Source organism: Chaetura pelagica, unplaced genomic scaffold, assembly GCF_000747805.2.
Source record: "Chaetura pelagica isolate M959 unplaced genomic scaffold, ChaPel_1.0 scaffold69, whole genome shotgun sequence".
NCBI lineage: Eukaryota > Metazoa > Chordata > Aves > Apodiformes > Apodidae > Chaetura > Chaetura pelagica.
In genome coordinates, this window is record NW_009970724.1 from 8,925,731 (window position 1) to 8,944,203 (window position 18,473).

At 38.2% G+C, this 18,473-nt stretch overlaps 2 protein-coding genes across 2 annotated transcripts in view; one reads left to right on the forward strand and one right to left on the reverse strand.

Moving 5' to 3' along the window:
- The first annotated feature begins 626 nt into the window (after positions 1 to 626).
- TECR (trans-2,3-enoyl-CoA reductase) lies at positions 627 to 15,100 on the forward strand. The gene is made up of 13 exons (XM_010006766.1): positions 627 to 644; positions 2,340 to 2,390; positions 2,886 to 2,937; positions 3,270 to 3,314; positions 4,603 to 4,706; positions 6,768 to 6,883; positions 7,002 to 7,107; positions 11,412 to 11,484; positions 11,580 to 11,623; positions 12,742 to 12,799; positions 13,520 to 13,608; positions 14,602 to 14,647; positions 14,742 to 15,100. Exons 1-13 carry the CDS (start codon positions 627 to 629, stop codon positions 14,867 to 14,869), a joined length of 930 nt encoding a protein of 309 aa, XP_010005068.1. The 3' UTR covers positions 14,870 to 15,100.
- A 2,151-nt stretch (positions 15,101 to 17,251) lies between these two features.
- The window catches only part of ABCA4 (ATP-binding cassette, sub-family A (ABC1), member 4), a 69,997-nt gene continuing 68,775 nt past the window's right edge, over positions 17,252 to 18,473 (reverse strand). The window contains exons 50-51 of the mRNA XM_010006767.1: positions 18,294 to 18,473; positions 17,252 to 17,374 (exon numbers count right to left, since the gene is read on the reverse strand). The exon at positions 18,294 to 18,473 is cut by the window's right edge and continues 22 nt beyond it. Coding sequence (XP_010005069.1) covers positions 17,252 to 17,374; positions 18,294 to 18,473 — 303 coding nt within the window. The remainder of the gene's footprint in view (positions 17,375 to 18,293) is intronic.

An 18,473-nucleotide genomic window follows, 5' to 3' on the forward strand; every position in this document is an offset into this window, starting at 1 on the left:
GAGTGTTCAGTGCTACCTGGGCTCATGAGACTGACCATTATGTTCTGAAAAAATAACTTTTCTTGCTTTGGACCAGGCTTTTCTGTTCCTTATGCAGGGAACATCTAACCACTGGGGGATGTTCTGATACAGCTAAGAGGCATGATAATCAGAGGAAAGAGTTACCTTGTTTTCACTCTATCCTGGCACAAATTTCTATGTGCTGGAGTAGAATCTATAGCTGTGTTCCCACACCTGTCTTTCTAAAAAGGGAAAGAATGTTTGATATCTGTTTAGATCTTGAATTGAAGTTCAGGAATGGGTGTCCAAAAAAAGTAGAAACATTGAATAGTTTAGGTTTCAAGGGACTTCTGGAAGCCATGTAGCCCATCTCCTGCTCAAAGCAGATACAACTAGATAAAATGGCACTGGGAGCTGTTCAGTCTTAAGTACCTCCAAGGATGGAAATTAAACATGCTCTCTAGGCAACTTGTTCGAATGCTTGGCCCAGCTCATGGAGAAAAAATTTCCCTGTATCTGTTTAGATTTTCCCATATTGCAACTGGTGTCCATTGCCTCTCCATGTGCACCCTCAAGAAGCGTCTGAATCAGTAATTTCTATAGGCTCCCTTTAGGTATTTGAAGAAATGGGCCAGTACAGGCAGGTATGTAAGTTTGGGACTTCAAAGAGATTTACTGGAATGGAACCAAATAACTGTATAGAAGATGTTGGATGGTTGGTTTGTTTGTTTCCCAAACTGATTTCAAAGGTTCACAGAAGTACCTACATTTCTGTACAGCTACTCCGATGAAAACCACAGAACAAAACAAAATGTTCTATACTTGACAGTCTGGCCTTGTGCAAAATGAGATTAACCCAATTAAAAGAGTGTAGGTGGCAGAAAGGTATCCAAAACACTCTGTACTTGGCCTGGAGAAGATTTCTCTAACACAGCCACTGAAGGCCATAGACTAAAACTGCCCCTGGGCGATTCTGATCCAACATGTATATGCTGGGAGTGGGTATGGAACCAGGAGGAGACCACCACAAACAACAGCATTAAAAATTGCAATTTGTGTTATTTCAAATATTAAAAAAATTAGAGGAAACATCCCAATAATCATATTCATTACATATCACAAAGGAGGAAAAGTGCCTACCTCCTTTGATGTCCCACTTGGAGTTTACAATGCACAAGTAGAAAATACCACTGCAGTGATAATCCTTGTGGAGATCAGATGTGATACTTCTGGCTGGAAGTGATCCAACAGAGAACCAACAATTTAGGACAAGTAAAAGAAGGAAACAAGATACTTTAACCAAGTGATCTCTTCAAAGCAATCCTATTAGAAAGATACTGGACTGTGACTCCTATTTTTAGTAAGGAATCAAATTTAAAGTCTAATGTTAATCTATCCCCTTGGCCAGTTAATACCAAACATAATTAATGCTAGACATTTATTTAAAACCAACAAACTCTTCTGGTACTTAATAATGATAGTCCCAGTCATTTAATGTCAAGTCCTAAGTTTTGAACTTTTGCTCTTAGCTGTAGCACAAAATTCCATTACAAAGTGTCTGATGAGAAAAAATGAAACTAAAACACCATGACTGTATTTTAGGTTTTGCTAGCCTGTTACAACTGGGCTTTGAAATGTCTGGGGACTTTTCTGCTTGGCTGTTGATTGAAATAACCTTTTGCCAAAGTGCCATTTGATCATGGAAATAAACTGCTCTTTCCTTTGCAGAGCTGTAGCTAAACCACTGCTTGGAATATAAAATGAGTATGTAGTTACTAGTACAGGTCATCTGAGAGGCAAGAGCAACACTGAATTACTTCGATAACAACATCGTAGGGATTTGTGAAGTCCAGATCTTAAGCTGCTTCTGTTCATTATGTCTGCCAATGTTTTCCACTCTCTTTACAACTCAAATATTCTGGGAATAATGCACACTAATCTTCAAGCTGCATGTAATCAGAATATTTGCTCACATGCATATACATGCACAATTAGTGTTTTTTTCTCAAATTGTCTTTCTAGTTTTACAAATAAAAATTCTGTTCCTTAGTGATTCCTGTGAAATTTCTCGATCATTTATTTGTTCCTTTTGCTGTAGCAAAAGAAAATACCCCAGATCAATGTGTTTTAACCCATAAGTTAGCTACTTCTGCTTCTGAATATATCCAGGAAGACAATTTATTTGGCAAGAATATTAATTTTTTGCCAGTTGAGTGCAGTTCACAGAGCAGAGAAAAATGGCATCTCACTCTAAACCATGATTGTGCATTTGGGAATCAATCAAGAGTTTAGAGATTATTTAACCAATAATTAGTAATTATCATTTTGTGTCCTGTCAGGTGGAAATCCTTGACTCGAAGACAAAGAAACAGCTATGCTTCCTAGATAAGGTAAAACAAAAATCTGTTTCAAATGCTAGGTAACTATTTAAAAATAAATAAATTTTATTAAGAAAACTTAGTGCTAATGAAGGGCATTTCATCCCTTGATAGCCTTTCTTTGGCCACTGAAGAAGCAACAACTATGCACAGTTCATACTGACTACAGAGTACTTAAACCCTTCTCCAGAAGGATCTTTTGGACAAAAAGCACAACTTCAGCTACTTCATTAAGATGGTGCCAGTTCTGCCTTACTCACTCATAAGCCATCAAGCTGTCACTGCTGTTGTGGTAACTCTTTATCTCTGCTAGAGAAGCTTCTAAACAAATGCCACAAATTGTGCTCCCTTTTCCTGTACGAAGTGTTTTGAATCACCCATACTGATCCTAGTCATCTGTAAGATAGTTACTACAGTTTGAGTCACATTTCTACTTGTATTGTCTTACACCCAGTAGTTGTCTTTCAAAATATGCATCTTACATATACATTATTTTTTATTGCCTAGGTGGAAGCAAATGCCACAATTAGGGAGATCAGATTTATGTTCCATAAATTATGTGAGTATAACTTTCGCAGCAGTTCACATCACATCAGAATATCCAATATATAAATAGGAGAAAATTACATAATTTGAAGCATGTGGTGTACACACAATTATGCTAAGTAACCTGCACATTAATGTGGTCACAGTGAGATTTCAGTATCATTTTTTATACTGTCCTGATCCCCCTCTGTATTTTTTGGCTGCATAATTTCTCACAGATATTAATGTTGAATAAATATTCCTAAAAATCGTCAACTAAGCCTTACCTTTTGTGTTGCATTTATTGTAATAGTGGATGATCTAAAACAAGCATTGTATGTCACACAATTCTATGTGGTCTTACAGATCCTCAGTGGTATCCAGCAAGGCAGTCGATAAAACTTGATCCAAGTAAGTACTTGAGAGGAGTAGAGTAACAAAGCTCTGAGCAGGGGCCTGGCATAAAAGGTATCCTTTGCACGAGTATTTGCTCTTAAGAATTGAGTTTCCAGCTATATTAATTAAGATTGTGAGAGCTGAAGAGAATCAAGCCAAATCAAACAGAGTTCCATCCATGTAACTGGTGCTTGGTAATTAACTCAGGAGCCTGCACATTGTTCCAATGCACTACTGAGCACTTTTGCTTTGAAGACAAGCAGCACAGAATCTAATAGTAATTTCCCTTAGCTGGAATGAAATGATCTCTACAGTGATGTTCAGCTGGGAGTACTAAAATGGGCTACATGTTAGAGCTATCAGTTCACATAATCTTGTGCTCTCAGACAGGAATTACAGTTCTTTTGAGGTAAGCCAATGCAAAACACATTGCCATGGATGCAGGATTTGCTGACAAAGTTGATGCCAGCTGGCTGACTTAATGCAGTTGTAGATGTTGCTACTAGGAGCCTCTTAGTACATGGCCTAGATGCACAAAAGAAAGTCTAATAGCCAAACTGTGTTAATTTGTTGTAGTTTTCAGGATAAAAGGTAGCACTTTCTTCTTTTGTTTCCATTAAGCAAAATTTTATTTAAACAGTCCCTTAAAATTATGCTGGTGAACATAGTTCATTGTGTAGAATCTGTCCTTAGAAAACAGGCATATGAATATCTTCAAAGATCTACCTTGTCAGATTCCTCCATGGACTTCTGCTGTGAGACCTACTGTGAGAAAATGCTGGCTTTCTGGAGCATCTAGGCGTTAAAAGCTTAAGCACTAGTACAAGTCCTGTGGAATTGCCTCCTAGGTGGCTGGTTGGAGAAAAAGGAGGCAATGAAAACCTCTGTAGGAGCGCATTCCAACCTCATCTTATCCTAGTTTCTGTTTGTCTGATGATGAGCAATAAAAAGAGGAGAGAGAGAGGAGAGAGATGGAGGTGCAGCTGACTAAGGGGCCAGTGAACTATGTTGAAGGGCAGTGACCCAGCAACAAATGCTGCTGTAGCAGTGATGAGCCAAGTCAACTAGAGTAGGGAGACACTCAGGACTGAGAGTTCTGTCTTGCTGAGAAGAGGGTCCAGGCTTACATGTGGTTACAGGGATAAATAAAAGTGAAATATAAACATTCTTAGTTGTTTATTGAGATTCCAAGAAACCTAGGTCTCATCAAAGATTCTCACAGATTAGTTAAAGCACAGCTTAAAGCTAGTATGCTACCAAAGTTGATTGGAATTTCACTGAGATGTAATTCTTTCCTTCTCAGAAGGAAAGTCCCTGAGGGATGAGGAAATCCTGCAGCACCTCCCTGTTGGCACAACTGCTACCTTATACTTTAAAGATTTAGGGCCACAGATAGGATGGACTACGGTGAGCTATGCTTCAAGTCTGAGCCATTTTTATGGCTATTTTTCCATAATTAATGCTTACATCATGTTTTGTCTCTTCAGTATTTCTGCATGATGCCTCCTCTAATAGTGAATGCAGGCAGTGAATCCTCATTGCTTCAGTTCATTTAATCAGGGAAAGTAGTAACAGAATATTCTGAATGTCTAGTTCCCTGGGAGAGCAGCTGATGAAAACTTGCTTTGGAGTAAGTTGGCTCGACTGAACCAAGGTGCAGGTTCTCAAATGAATTTAGATGTCTACTGCAAAGTCACTAAGAACTAGGTGTCTAAATGCCTTTAAGGATCTGGTTCACAGGGCCCATGTAACTCTCCTGACAAAGACCAGAATTATACACCCATGAGTTTGTCCTGCAAAGAGACATGTGGGCAACTTCACATGTCAGTAATTTTAGTGACAAAAGGAAAATGCATGAAAAAAATCAGTTAGCTGTCTGCATGAGGCTGTGACCCAGGGCACTAGTGGCAGCCTAATGACAGTGGCTTGTTTCTGCAGAATTAGTAGCCATCCACAAAGACCTCGCACGTTTACTACCTTAGCTTAAATACAACTTCTGTCACACCTCACTCAGCAGGCAACTCAGCCCTGCTATTTATGCAGTGGGGTGACCAATGACCTTTCCAGTTCTTCATAAAGTCCATGATACACATATTATACCCGTTCTAATGAAACAACACATCTTGAAGGGAAAAGTACCCCATAACTTTAAGGCATACTTAACATTTCTTAGCTATGAGACCTTCATAAAATCTTGTGCTAATGACAAATAGTGAAGACGACATTCATAAGAGGTAAAATAAAAAAGTCAAATACTCTGCAAGACCAAATTTTCACATCATTACTTTAGGTGAAATGCTGATAAATCAGGCAGCTATTACACAACCCAAAAAAAAGTAAGACAGGCAAAAAATTCTAATGACAATGTAGACTCCAAGACACACATGCATTAATATATACCAGAATGCCACAGTGCAGAGTAACACCAGACTTCTACCATTCCATAATCTTTCCTTTACATTCTGCATTCTCTGCCTGTCAAGCTACTTCATTAAATGTAAGCCATTAAATACTTCAGTTTTATCAAATCAAAATGGCAATCTGCAATCAAATCCAATCTCCACCAGAGAAAATGCTCATTTTTACAGAAGTCAGTAACAACTTTTCTCAGTGTCAAAATAACTCTAAACACATTAGAAAACAGTGGTTCCTGGTTGATGTGGTTTTTTTGTGTTTTTTTTTCTTGTGTTTTATCTTTTTTTTTGACAGAAATACAATCCTTCTTTCTTCATACACGAGGTATGGGCCTACCTTCCTCACTTATAGAAGTATGGAAAATTCAACTCTTAATGTTTGGTCCAAAGTTAACTCAGTTTAAAGTTACGTTTCCACGTTTTCCAATAAATACATGGCTATCTGAAATTAAATCAAGTTAGATAAGAGCGTATTTGGGTTTCTTTCTCTATCTCCCTTTTTTGTCTTTTTCCTTTCTACAAAAGATTGTTTGAACATAGAATGAACTGATTGTGTCCCATGACATCTGCTGTACTAACTGTTCATACAGATGGGGTCACCTGTGAACACTTACAAGCTGTGTTTCCAGTGTAAACAAAATTAATTCATTACAAACCGTATCTTTTTCAAGATAAATTCTTCATCAAATTTCATTTTATCCCAAAATAAAGCAACAGTTTTTGCAGGCAAGAGGAGGATGAGAGCTGCATAAATGTAACATATGTGCATATTTCTCATGATATCTGGGCTGCCATTATGATATTTTCATACCCATACTGTTTCAGCTGCACTGGCCATGGCTGTTTGTATGCAACAGAGGCAAACGCATTGCAGAACATTTACCTGCATGTCTGTGAGTTTCACAGCCCCAGCCCAAACCTGGTTGTCCCTTCCTGCCTCTCCAAATGCCATCCTGGGGCAGTGGAGTTGTTTATCCCTCTGCATTAGTTATCACAAACCAAAGCAAACCCACCACCTAATTCAGCTCTCTAATTATTTTTTCTCTTTTTGCAGGTATTTTTGATAGAATATACAGGCCCATTGTTCATCTATTTTCTGTTTTATTTCCGCATGCCTTTTGTCTATGGACTGGATGAGAGGTTTACATCAAGTCCACATCCAGTAGTTAAGTAAGTCCATTTGCAGGCTTGAGCAATATTTCTTGTTAGCATTGTAGTCTTATTCCAAATGTCTTGCTGCACTTTTTTCTTTAAGCACTCTTAAATGCTTTTGTCTTGCTGTTTCTAGCTTGGCATGTATCTGCCATTCTTTCCACTACATCAAAAGGTTGATTGAAACAGTATTTGTTCATCGATTCTCCCATGGGACTATGCCACTGAGGAATATTGTGAAGGTAAATTTTGTCAGAATCTACCCATAGCTTTCCTTACAAATCCAACCTAGCCAACCTATGCTCTGCCACTGCAGCACAGATTTTTTGGTGTGGCTTTTATAATAATGCACAGCAAATCTTACCCATAAAGCTGTAGTTCTTTCAGAATATTTCTTAATGTTGCTACTGTATGAGCCACATGTTGCCATACTGTTATGCATGTTATAGTATTCTCATTGCTCTTTCAGATTTTTAAACCTTGAACATACCCTTCCTTCTCACTCAGATAGCTCCTTGGCCATGAAGGTTTTGCTAACAATCCAAATTTTAAAGATAGCACAGGCAAGCACAATGTTGGGAGGGTTGTTTTTTTGTTTTTAAAGAATTACTTTTTGTAACAGCCATTTTACTACATCTTTACCCCTAACACTGTCTTTGCTGTTAAGCAATAGTTAATTTACCTTTGAACAAGTGCAAAGCAGTTTCGTTGTTCTGCACTTTCTTCTGCAGGAGCACTCCATCATGTCACTAGTGCTGCTGTGGCATAGAGATGCAGACCCTCTGTTTCCTAGATGCCTTCAAAGTAGCACAGTGTACTGCATGGGCTGTAGTTATTTTACAACGGTTTGCAACAGAGTACACAGTGACATTAAAAAAAGTTTTATATTTAGGAAGACAGGAGATTATTGTCTACAACTGGAAAAGTGTACAGTACAGTATCAGCATTTCTGGCAGGGATACTCCCAGCAGCTGATGCTCTACCTTGTGGCAAACTCCTTATAGCTGTGCAGTGGCTCTGGTGATAGCTTCACGCTTTCTAAATGGAAGGAGGGACTGTGGCTGAGCAGTGGCCCTCAGAGAAAGTGTTGTTAAGAGGCCAGCAGATCATTTAAAGACTTGTTTCTTGACACAATAACAGCTAATACATGTTAAACAGCAGATAAATGAGCAACTTTACCTTGAAAAAGAATCTGTACAATGTGATCAATCTTAATTTTCTCATTGCCACTTCTGATGACTACTCATTCCTTTCAGACCACACAAACCTTTGTTGCTAAAATTGACAATTGTATCAGTAATTTTGATCACTTCTACTCTTCCACCTTCTCAGGTCGATGGTACTTGCTTTCATTTGTAATGTCGCTTTCAGTTCATCTGATCGCTTCGCAGTGCTTGGGTTTGGTTTGCTTTTATAATGTCATTGACTTTGGTGGTGTTGCTCCAAAATTGTCCAGTGAGAAAAATATCACATCCTCTTTCCTTTTTTCTCTCACATACAAATGGTAGATAAATCTTCTTACTTTACACACTTGATCACATACTTGGGAGATCTAGTTGGCTGATTTCCTAAGCGCAATGTAAAGTGCTTTAACAAGAGACACTTCAGTCTCAATAAGCAGAGATCTGAGACAGGAATTGATCAGATTTGTGATTTTCATCCCTTGTTCAGCAGATGGAAATAGGAATACATGATGCTGTAAGACACAGCAGGGGCTCACCAAAAGCAGTTCATGCTATATACTAACACAGTAGAATTCTTTTCAAGATACATGACTTTCTAGGCAATGGGAAGTAGAATACCTGATTTATCTTGACTTAGTGCTAACTTGGCTTGGGTGATAGGGATTAATACAAAAAAGTTGTGGTGAAAGGGAACTAACAGAAGGAAAGATGATTGTGGTTGTGCCAGAAAGGGATCTGTCAGATCTTTAATAACAGGGAGGTTCCAGAGGAATTCCTCAAAGACTAGTCTTATGTCTGGTCTTAGTGAATATTTCCATGAGTGAAAAAAGAGATCTTGTCACTTTCTATAAAGAACTCTGCAGGAAAGGAAACTCTAGATCTAAAGAAATATCATTTTAACCGTAACAGAATATAACAGGACAAATAGAGGGCTACATGCTGGCCATGAATAAACAGAGGTAGGGCATTAAGAAATAGTTTTGATCATCATAGAGATCATCAATTGCACTAGAGAAGACAAAAATCCTAACCATAACTTTGTAAACTCAGGAATAATTTATTTTGGGATCCCTGCAATATCTGATCTTGATCCACAACATCTTTTTACAAGAGACTGTTGTAAAGCTTTACTATTCACCTGAAATACGAAAGATTCACAGAAAATTTATGAAGTCTGCATGTACCCTGCTGTTCCTATCTGAACCTTACTGGAGGCTTTTGTATGAGCAATAAGGCTTCTAGGGGCAGCTGGATATTTGTTTGGACCTTAGCAGTGGCAGACTCCACTCATCTTAAAGCTCCTTTTCTTATAACTGAGAAATACTCTTACAGTAAATCATGTTATTTGGATGAATAGTACCTGTTCAGTTTAATTACAACATGTATTGTTGGGAGCTGAGCCATGATGATTTATTATTTTTACTTTACTGAAATCCATTGTCATCCTGTGCCAAGCCCCAAAAATAGGGAAAAGGCTTTTCATAAGATGCAATTCCAAGATTACAAGAAATTGCTTGCACCTAGGTTTGTACAGCAGCTGGTAAATTTTAGGAGATGGTGGAAGAAGCTAGTTTTAGGGAGCAAGCAACAGTTTATTCATAGGACACTAACTAGGTTATTGTTCCTTGGAGTTAATCTTCTGGCTCTGCTACTTTTCCTGGGGAAAAGGAAAGTCATTACAGGGAAGTTACTAAATCTCTCTACCCTTTTTTCCCCACTTGATCTGTAACTGTGGTTAATAATTTGCTCTTTCTCATTGGTTATCTATTTACACATAGTCTCAGAGCAAGGATATATTATGTGCTTGTATTACAGCATACCCAAAAGGGTGCCCATTTTATCTGAGATCTCTGGGCACTTCAGTGATTCAATTAACTCTGAAAAGAAAGAGATATGCAACTAAATGTTAGATACAGCTGCTTGCAGCAGATGGGGGGGGCTTACCCTTCACCAGCATTTTCAGAAAAATGCACTGTCAGACACTGCAGTCAGCTAGAGTGGGTTGCAGATGCTGAGGTAATCACTTTTCGGAGTATTACTGCTAGAAATGCAGTTCTGGTATATATAGGAGAAAAAGGCTGCAAAACTGAAAAAAAGAAAAAAAAAAAAAAGAAAAGTTAAACCAGGCAGGAAAGGAAAGAATGCAGCCTTGAATAAGGATTTTGTCTGTGTGAGCAGGAAAGGAAAGCTGTGAAGGAGAAAGCACAAAGACCTAGAAATGTCTAAGGTATGTGAACCTATTGGAAGGCCAAGGAAAAAGCATCACCAGAAAGAGTAAAAATAGGAGGGAAGGAAAAGGGGAGGAAAGAACAGGAGAAGTGGTGAAAGGAAGATAAAGAATGATGTTTTGGTCTTGCTGAAGTCCAAGTGGTAACAAAACATGCCCTAAAACCTTAAAAACTGAGGCACTAGGTTGGATAAAGGAAGAAATCACACCTGGTGAGAGGGAAATTTATGAGTTGCTGAGAAGGGTTAAAGTCTGTCTGCAAGAGAGTGGCACCTAGAGGTGAGAGCATTGAGGAAGAAGAGGAATGGGCCAAGAAAGGGCCTCCTTCCTACCTACAGATATCTGAGAAGGTAGAATATAACCTGTCACCAAGATACCAAAGCAGCAATCAGGATCAGAAGAAAAAACACAACATGCAGAGCCAAGAAAATCGAACAGGAGATAGAGATTGTTGTTGTATGTAGTTTTTTTCATAGATGAAACCTTTGAACAAGTTCTAAGATTGGTCAGGAATGAGTCAGTACATCCATTAGTGACAGATATGTTATCAGAGTTTAGAGAATGGAAGCTGGATCACAGAAAGCCAAGGACAGCACCTAAGAGGACAAACTAAAGATTTGACAATGAAACGGCAGAGGGAAGTGTCAGGCATGATGACTTTAGGTAGGAAAAGCTAAAGCATGGGAAAGGAAGAAGACTAACAGGGTGAAGAAGAGGAAAGGCAAGACACTGGGCAATACAAATAGGCAGGGAAGAGAGCACAATGCCTAAATCTGGTTTAATGAAGTCTCAGGGGTTAGCAAAACAAGTCTCTCTTTAACACACAGTCTGTATGGTACTTCATATTTGGCCAAATGGCAAGCCAGACAACATAAGGTTGTTTAAATAGTATTATCATATTTTCTAAAACTGTTTATAAACTTAACAGCTCCAAGATACGTGAGTGGAAATCTTATTCTATGAGCATTATTTCCTTCCTGTTAATTCCTGTTGTCTGCTCCCACCTTACCACAGTTAGTATTGTCATTTTTTGTTGTATTGATCAGCTCTATTCATTGTTATCTGCAGTCCTTGTGGGGAATACTGGCCTAGAAGACTGTATTAAAACAAACAAATAAAATTCCCTGTTTTCCAGAACTGCTTGTATTACTGGGGATTTGCAGCTTGGCTTGCTTATTACATCAATCATCCTCTTTACACTCCTCCTTGTAAGTAGCAAAACAGCCCTCAATGTGATTTAAGTACTTACATAGTTGTCTATTACTATTAATCATATGTAAAACTCTCTTTTTTTTTTTTTTAGCTTATGGGAAAAAACAGATAAATTTTGCTGTGATCATGTTTCTGGTAGGTTTGTTGCTTTTTTATAAAATGTGAAAACATGTTGCTTTATTTCCTGTGTAGTGTAAGTGGAGGAGTGAGTAGGATGTGCAGATACTCAAAACTTGAACACTTGGGACATACTACTAAAGCTGAGCACTGGCACACAGAACAGATAAATCTGTTTTTAATGTGATCTTGTGCACAAGGGAAGATTTTGATTCAGTATCCCTTTGGAGACTGGGATATCTGTCTGCTGGGATGATCTGTCATAATCTGTAAAAGAATCCTAGAACTACCAGTTTGTGACACTGTGTTGAAAAGCCAGTGAGTTTGTTTGTTCTGTGAGCAGTTAATTAAGTATTAAGAATCACAACAGGTCATAAAACCCAGAGAACTGGTCAACTAAGAAAGTATGTTGATGATAATTTCCAAGGAAAGAGGTTCATTTTGCTGGGCTTCAGAAATTATGTACAGCTTTTCTACAAAGCAAAATTCTGTCGCTCATTCTCACAGTTCCTAGGAACATCTCATACATGCAGAAGTTTTAATAGCTGTGCTTTGCAGACTCTGGATGAGTATTGAAATGACTGGGTCATTTCAATATCCTTTCTGCATAATTGACTGGAGAAGCATTATTTTAAAACAGTGGAGGAAGCTAGGTCAATTACATTTCATGATTCATATCGATTATACTCTAAGAAGAAAACTTACTCAGAGTCCAACCCATATCTTCCTTGGGACTTTAATAACTTCTGAGAAACCAAGAAGAATCTAAAGTAATTTTGGGGTGTTTTTAAAGACATAAAAATAACCAAAATATAAAGCAACTATCTCCTGGACTTAGTTTTATCCCCTTTGGTTTATTGCCTTTAGATTTCAGGGGGCTTTTGTAAGAAGTAAATTTGATCTTTTGGACACTGTGTCCACATTTACTGGCAAATATAATAATTATATGAGTATTATATGGAATCACATTTAAACAAAGATATTCCATCTTCCTGTCAGACACCAATCATGGTTAAAGATATTTATTATGTCTATAATAGATTATTATTGTTTTAAGTACCCCAGGAAATAACAAAAGAAAGAAGAGTAAATAGAAGGGAAGCACATTTTTAACTCTGTTATGCTTTTCCTTGCAGCTGTGTGAAGCTGGAAATTTTTCCATTCATGTTGCACTCAGTGACCTCCAGAGAAGTGGTAAAAATTGCATAATAATTTTTCACTTTTGTGCAGCCATTTAGTGCTTCTACAGTTACTCTGTCTCATGAAAGACTTGATCCTGAGGGGCACTGATACCCACCAGCTGACTCCTGTGAGTCACTCAGTGCTGTAAAGGTTGGATTCCAGGGGAGACAAGACAGTGCAAGGAGACCAGACTGTTAAAAAACACTTGTTGTCTTACTGGAATTTTTACTGGTTAGGGCCAAATTGTTTGGGAGGGAGCAGTTATATTAGTTACACTAGTAATGCAGAAGGAAACAGTGCTAGCATAAGCTATGTTTTGGTGAGCAAAGGAAAGTAATTTCACTGGCTTCTACAGGAGCACAAGATCTCTGTCGAGTCCAGGGCTCCTTGGGCACAAGCCAAAATCTTACAGCTCTCTATTATGACTGCTAAAATACCATTCTGTGACAATCTGAGAAAATCTTTAACTTCTAAATCTAAAACTTGAGGTACCTCTTGTTACAGGAGTGACTATGATCAAAGGCATATATCAATGACATTCTAATGCCTTGAACATTTCCTCACAATTACCCTATTCCTTTCTTGTGGGTCCAGAGGACATCCTGTTTTCCCACATCCTGCTTGTCCCTCTAACACCGATGAGACACATGACTAGGAAGAGTTGGGTTGTCTTTATAGTAAACAATATATTTAGGAGTGTGAATATTTTGTGATTTGTCTTCTAATCTATAGGATCCAAACTCCGTAAGATCCCATATCCAACAAAGAATCCTTTCACATGGCTGTTTGTCTTTGTATCTTGCCCTAACTATACATATGAGGTATGTATTTTCAAACAAGATGTTAAAATTTTAGTTTTGCTGAATATATTTTCATTTATTTGGAAATATTGTATATGAAAGAGACCTCTGAAAAAGTTCAGATCAATAAATTTCCCCTCTCCCCTAAATCCCATGAAATGAGATTGCCAACAGGAACTTGTCTGTTCTTCCTCTCCTCCCTTTAGGCAGTACTTACGGGGCTAGCCTTAAAGTGACAGCCCAGCTCCTGCACCTGTGCTCCAGTGTGGCTGGTAGACAAGGCAGATACCTTTCAAGAAGTGCAAATTCTGCAGACAGGAACATGGAGATTCCCACTAACTGTATGCTGCAGTGAGGGGATGGGGGCATCTGGGGGTTTTATAATGTAAGAGAGCCCAGGAATATCACAGTACACAGGAAGACAGTGAGCAGATGAATAGAAGATCTTGTGGTAGAGAAAAAAGGAAATAGACCTAGGTTGTCTTCCCCGTTTTCTTAAGTTACACAGTTGCTTGTGTTGGTGGTGACTGCTTTAAAAGCTTGAATAAGTTTATTGTTTCATATTCCTTAAACAGAAGCCAAATTCCAGACTTCATTCAAAAGCAGTTAAAAGCAGTACAACTCTGTAAAATTCAGTCTTGCACAGAGGACAATGACAGGTTTTTACTTCAGTGGAGATTAACAGATGTTGATGAGAACAGCATTTGGCCTGAGGCTACAGAAAGTTGCACTGATGGAGGCGTGACAAACAGATCAGTCAGAGAAATGGGAAGGGCACTGTATTGTAAAGTTTAACATTTTGTCATGATGGTAACTACGGAAGAAAACAAAAAGGTTTGGTTTGTGGTAAGGCACTGTTCACTTTTTTGGCTAAAGATTATTAACATTAGAAATGGATCTGGCTGACCTTGGCTTTTTATTTACCTATACTAGGACAAAGTTATTTTTGATCAATAGAGACATAAATGCAAATGCTGTCACCAGAAATATTTTAAATTTCCTTGGCCAAAACAGGTGGGGACCTGGATCAGTTTCACTATCATGACTCAGTGTGTTCCAGGTGAGTAATGTTTTGGTACTTCACCCTGATGTCAGTAACAAGAGTAGGGTTTTAATTTGACATTGAAATGTATTTTTTTCTCCCTTCTTTTCAGTGGGGCTTTTCACCTTGCTTTGCTTCATTCAGATGACAATCTGGGCAAAGGATAAACACTGCACCTACCTACGAGAATTCAAGGATTATCCAAGTCTTCGAATGCCAATTATTCCCTTTTTGTTATAAAAAAAAAAAAAAAAAAAAGTTTAACTTGAACATTGCATGGAACTTCAAGAAGGAAAAGCTCATATACCTCCTGCCAAATAAGTGAATTAATTTAAAGGATTTTGGTGCATGTTGAATCTCCACTGCTAAGGAAAACTGTATGCACTACACTTTCTTACATTCAAGAATTCTCAGCTCAGAGCACTTTAAAAAAATAAGGCTTCATTGCACAGCTGGTAGTCAAAAGCCACTGCAGTTCACTGTAACCTGATTGACTGAGGTTTTCCTGTGCTAGTCTATTTAGATTGATGGATCAGAGATACTGAGAAGCCTGTGCTGAAAAGCAACTCCAGATTTAGCAGTGGCATTCTGCAAGGCATAAGTACATTGGAATGAGGACATACTAGCTAACTACTAGAGAGCTCAGCTCAGCCAGCATGGCCAGCTGGCCTGAAGACAGTTGCATGATGTGCCTTCTTTGACTTGAAGAAGAGTATGTGCTGCCTGGAGGCAGGTGCTTTGGAACAAATAACACTACCAAAGAATATGAATGTTTCCTGGAATAAAGAAATAGGCAATATCTCAATACCTGATTTGGGTGTAACCCCTAATTTGCAAAAAGAATCTGAAGTAAGAAATATTTGTAATATTTCTGGGTGTAACATGCTGCATTGTTGGTTTTTTTTGTTTGTTTTTAGTATTCTTCATTAGGAAATTGCATAATAGTAAATAAGGTTTGGAAGATCTGCTCTATATTGTATCTGTGATATTTGGTTTGTTTTCATATAACAAGTCCATGTGATACTAAAGGACCTTTTATCTAGCATTTTATGTCAGTATTATATGAATAATCATCAATACGCTTGTAAATACATGAAGTGACTTTCAGTCTTCAGAACACTAGCTCCCTTCTTATTTTCAAAGCCAGGGAGAAAAATCAGCTACATTTTGGACTTCCTGTGTTTTCTTTTCCACAAGATGTTCAGTGGGACTTGGTTGGGTTTTGTGCAAATCTAGTAAAAAAGAGACTGCAGCAATCTTTCTGAATGACATTTTAAAGAAGCTGGTTTAGAATATGAAGAGAATACGTAGATACTGTTTTGTTTAATTATTAATTTATTAATCTATAGTGGATTTATAGGAAGATTTTTGCAACTATTTGTAAGGATGAAATATTCAATAAATTCTAGACTGTTTTTAAATGAGTTGAAATAATTATGGCAAAAGACAACTATGCTTGTTGCTGAAGTTTTGTAATATTTTGTACAGTAAAAAGCAAGAATGTCCTTATATTAAAAAAAATATTACACCAATTGAAGAAAAAAAACCTAACTAAACAAAAATATATGACCCAGATTTTATTTCTGTACAAAATATGAGAGAAGATTTCTTAGAAATGGTTAAATCTGGTAGATAACTGAAGCAATATATCATAATTAATTTGTTTTCAGTAGTATAATTTTCCACTAGTTTAACTGTGAACCAGAGAAAAGGGCTAAATGTCAAATGATTTCCCACTGAGTGCAGTGTGGAGTCCAAGCAGGTTGAAATTTTCCTTCTGAGCACAGATAAAGTACATACTCCATCCACACTTTATGCCCAATTAAGGTCCAGTCACAGGGAAAGAAGAAAAATTTTAGCTTGTTGTAGTAACAAAGATATCTTTCCAGGCCACCATGAGAAAGCAAAACTTTTGGCTGCTTTGGAGATACTCTTTTTCCTTTTAATCTCCATTTTGACATTCTGCTTCTATTTGAGAAACTTGAAGATAAGTGTGAGATCATTTTCATTAAGAATTTTTTCTTTTTTTTTTTAAAGCAAATTTCTTGCCTGGGTCTGAGATCTGAATTAATTCTTCCCATTCTTGCTGAGACAACCGTCTGTTTTCACTGGCAGCCTGGTGAGACAGTGAAGCAGTCTGCCAGCATTGATGTTCTGACCTTGGTAGTCCTGTGCACTCAGGATGTCTGGAATCCATGTCTAAGCTGGGCAATGCTCTCTACTTTGGGACCTGACTTTTGACTGGTAGAAGTTGACTTAAGCGTTAAACAAGGAAAACCTACCAGCCTGAAAGGACCAGATAGAGAAACTGTCTTTAACACTCCTGTCAACAAGGAGGAATGAGACTCTTCTTGTATCTTACAATGCAACTTCATGTTAGCAGAAGATTTTGTTCTAGAGCAAGGACCTGCCTTTCCTTTGACACTTTCAGCATGTTGTGTTCCTGGTAGAGCAGCAGAGGTTTGCTATTTCTAGGGCTGTTGTTGTGAGCAAAGTGCTCAGAAAGGTGCAAAAAAATCAGTGTAATACTGAGTGCAGGAACCTTTGTTTTACCCTTGTGCTGCCCTGATATGGCACATCTTTGCACTGTGCACTCTAAGCGCTAGTGGCTGTAGGAACAGTCTATGCAGCTGTCTGCTGATGAAAAGCAGGGGACACCTTTGCTTCTTGGTTGGCTCCAGCTGCACGGGGATGCAAAGGAATTTCCTCATCCTCAATCTGCTGTTTAGCAAAGTTCACAAAAACCTGTGTGAGGAAAGCAGAAAATGTCACCATCTCATCGACTGAGATGTGTCAGTGTCTCTGTATATTTGCATCTTTGTGGCCCCTCTGCAGGGAAGAGACAGAAAGGGGAATCCATAGACATGAACTGAACTAAGATACTGCTTATCTGCAGGCATCGTTAATTTCTTTATTTTCATAAGCTTCCTTGTAACTTCCTTCCTTTGCATGCACTTAAAAACTGAAATCCTGTTTTTTCTTAAGCAGGAGATGGGTTCAGCAAGGTTTGCATGGCTTGCGCAACATAAGTGAGTGGTTGTGATGGGAAAGAGGAGACAGAATATTTTAGTAGGAAGCTGTAAGGCAGCCCGGAATGTCTCTCTAGCACAACCAAAGACAGTTTTGCATATGTGGACCCTCAGCTACTTAGGAAAGCAAGCAGATGGGGCTAATACCCTCCAGCAACTGGGGGATGCCAAAAGTCCCAGTGAACTTTCCAGGTTTTGTGTGATTGCTCCTGTATAAAAGTGCATGACAGAAACATATAAATATTTAACTAGATTTAACAGTATGTCTGACACAACACAGTCCAAATATGTTATTTAAAATAAAATCTTACTCCCAGCTTAGCAAACCTCGTTCTGAAGAGCTGACCTTGCTCAGACTGCTGCTCCTGAAGGAATGGATTGTGGGAATTCCAGCATCTGGGAAATGCTATTTTATCACCTTTAAATAACACCTATTTACACAGGGAATTAGTTACAACTTTCATAACTGATCCACCCCCCTTGATGAGGGGTCTGAGAATTTTGCCTGAGAAAGAACTGTGAGATAATTCTCTACTTTGACCAATCTGGTCCTTCAGTTGTTTGGATACATCCCCACTGCATTGCCCAATTCTCACCAGACAGGTTTTCTCAAAGAAGCATTATTTTTCACTCACCTGATCTAAAGTTGTTTGAGACACAGAGTATTCTTCAATATGCAATTTTTCCTTATTGGAGATTATTAACCGAAAAATCTTAGCCAGAGAGGAGGAGCAAATCTGATACTGCAGCATGTTGTAGTGTTTCTCTCGCTGCAAACTCCCTGGGAAGTGCATGTGTATGAATTGCTCAGCAGG

What these genes read in the sequence shown, in the direction of transcription:
- TECR (XM_010006766.1), top strand. An exon ending in AGCTATGCTTCCTAGATAAG is followed by an intron (nt 2,391 to 2,885) that starts GTAAAACAAAAA and finishes TTTATTGCCTAG; the next exon opens with GTGGAAGCAAATGCCACAAT. An exon ending in TCCTCTTTACACTCCTCCTT is followed by an intron (nt 11,485 to 11,579) that starts GTAAGTAGCAAA and finishes TTTTTTTTTTAG; the next exon opens with CTTATGGGAAAAAACAGATA.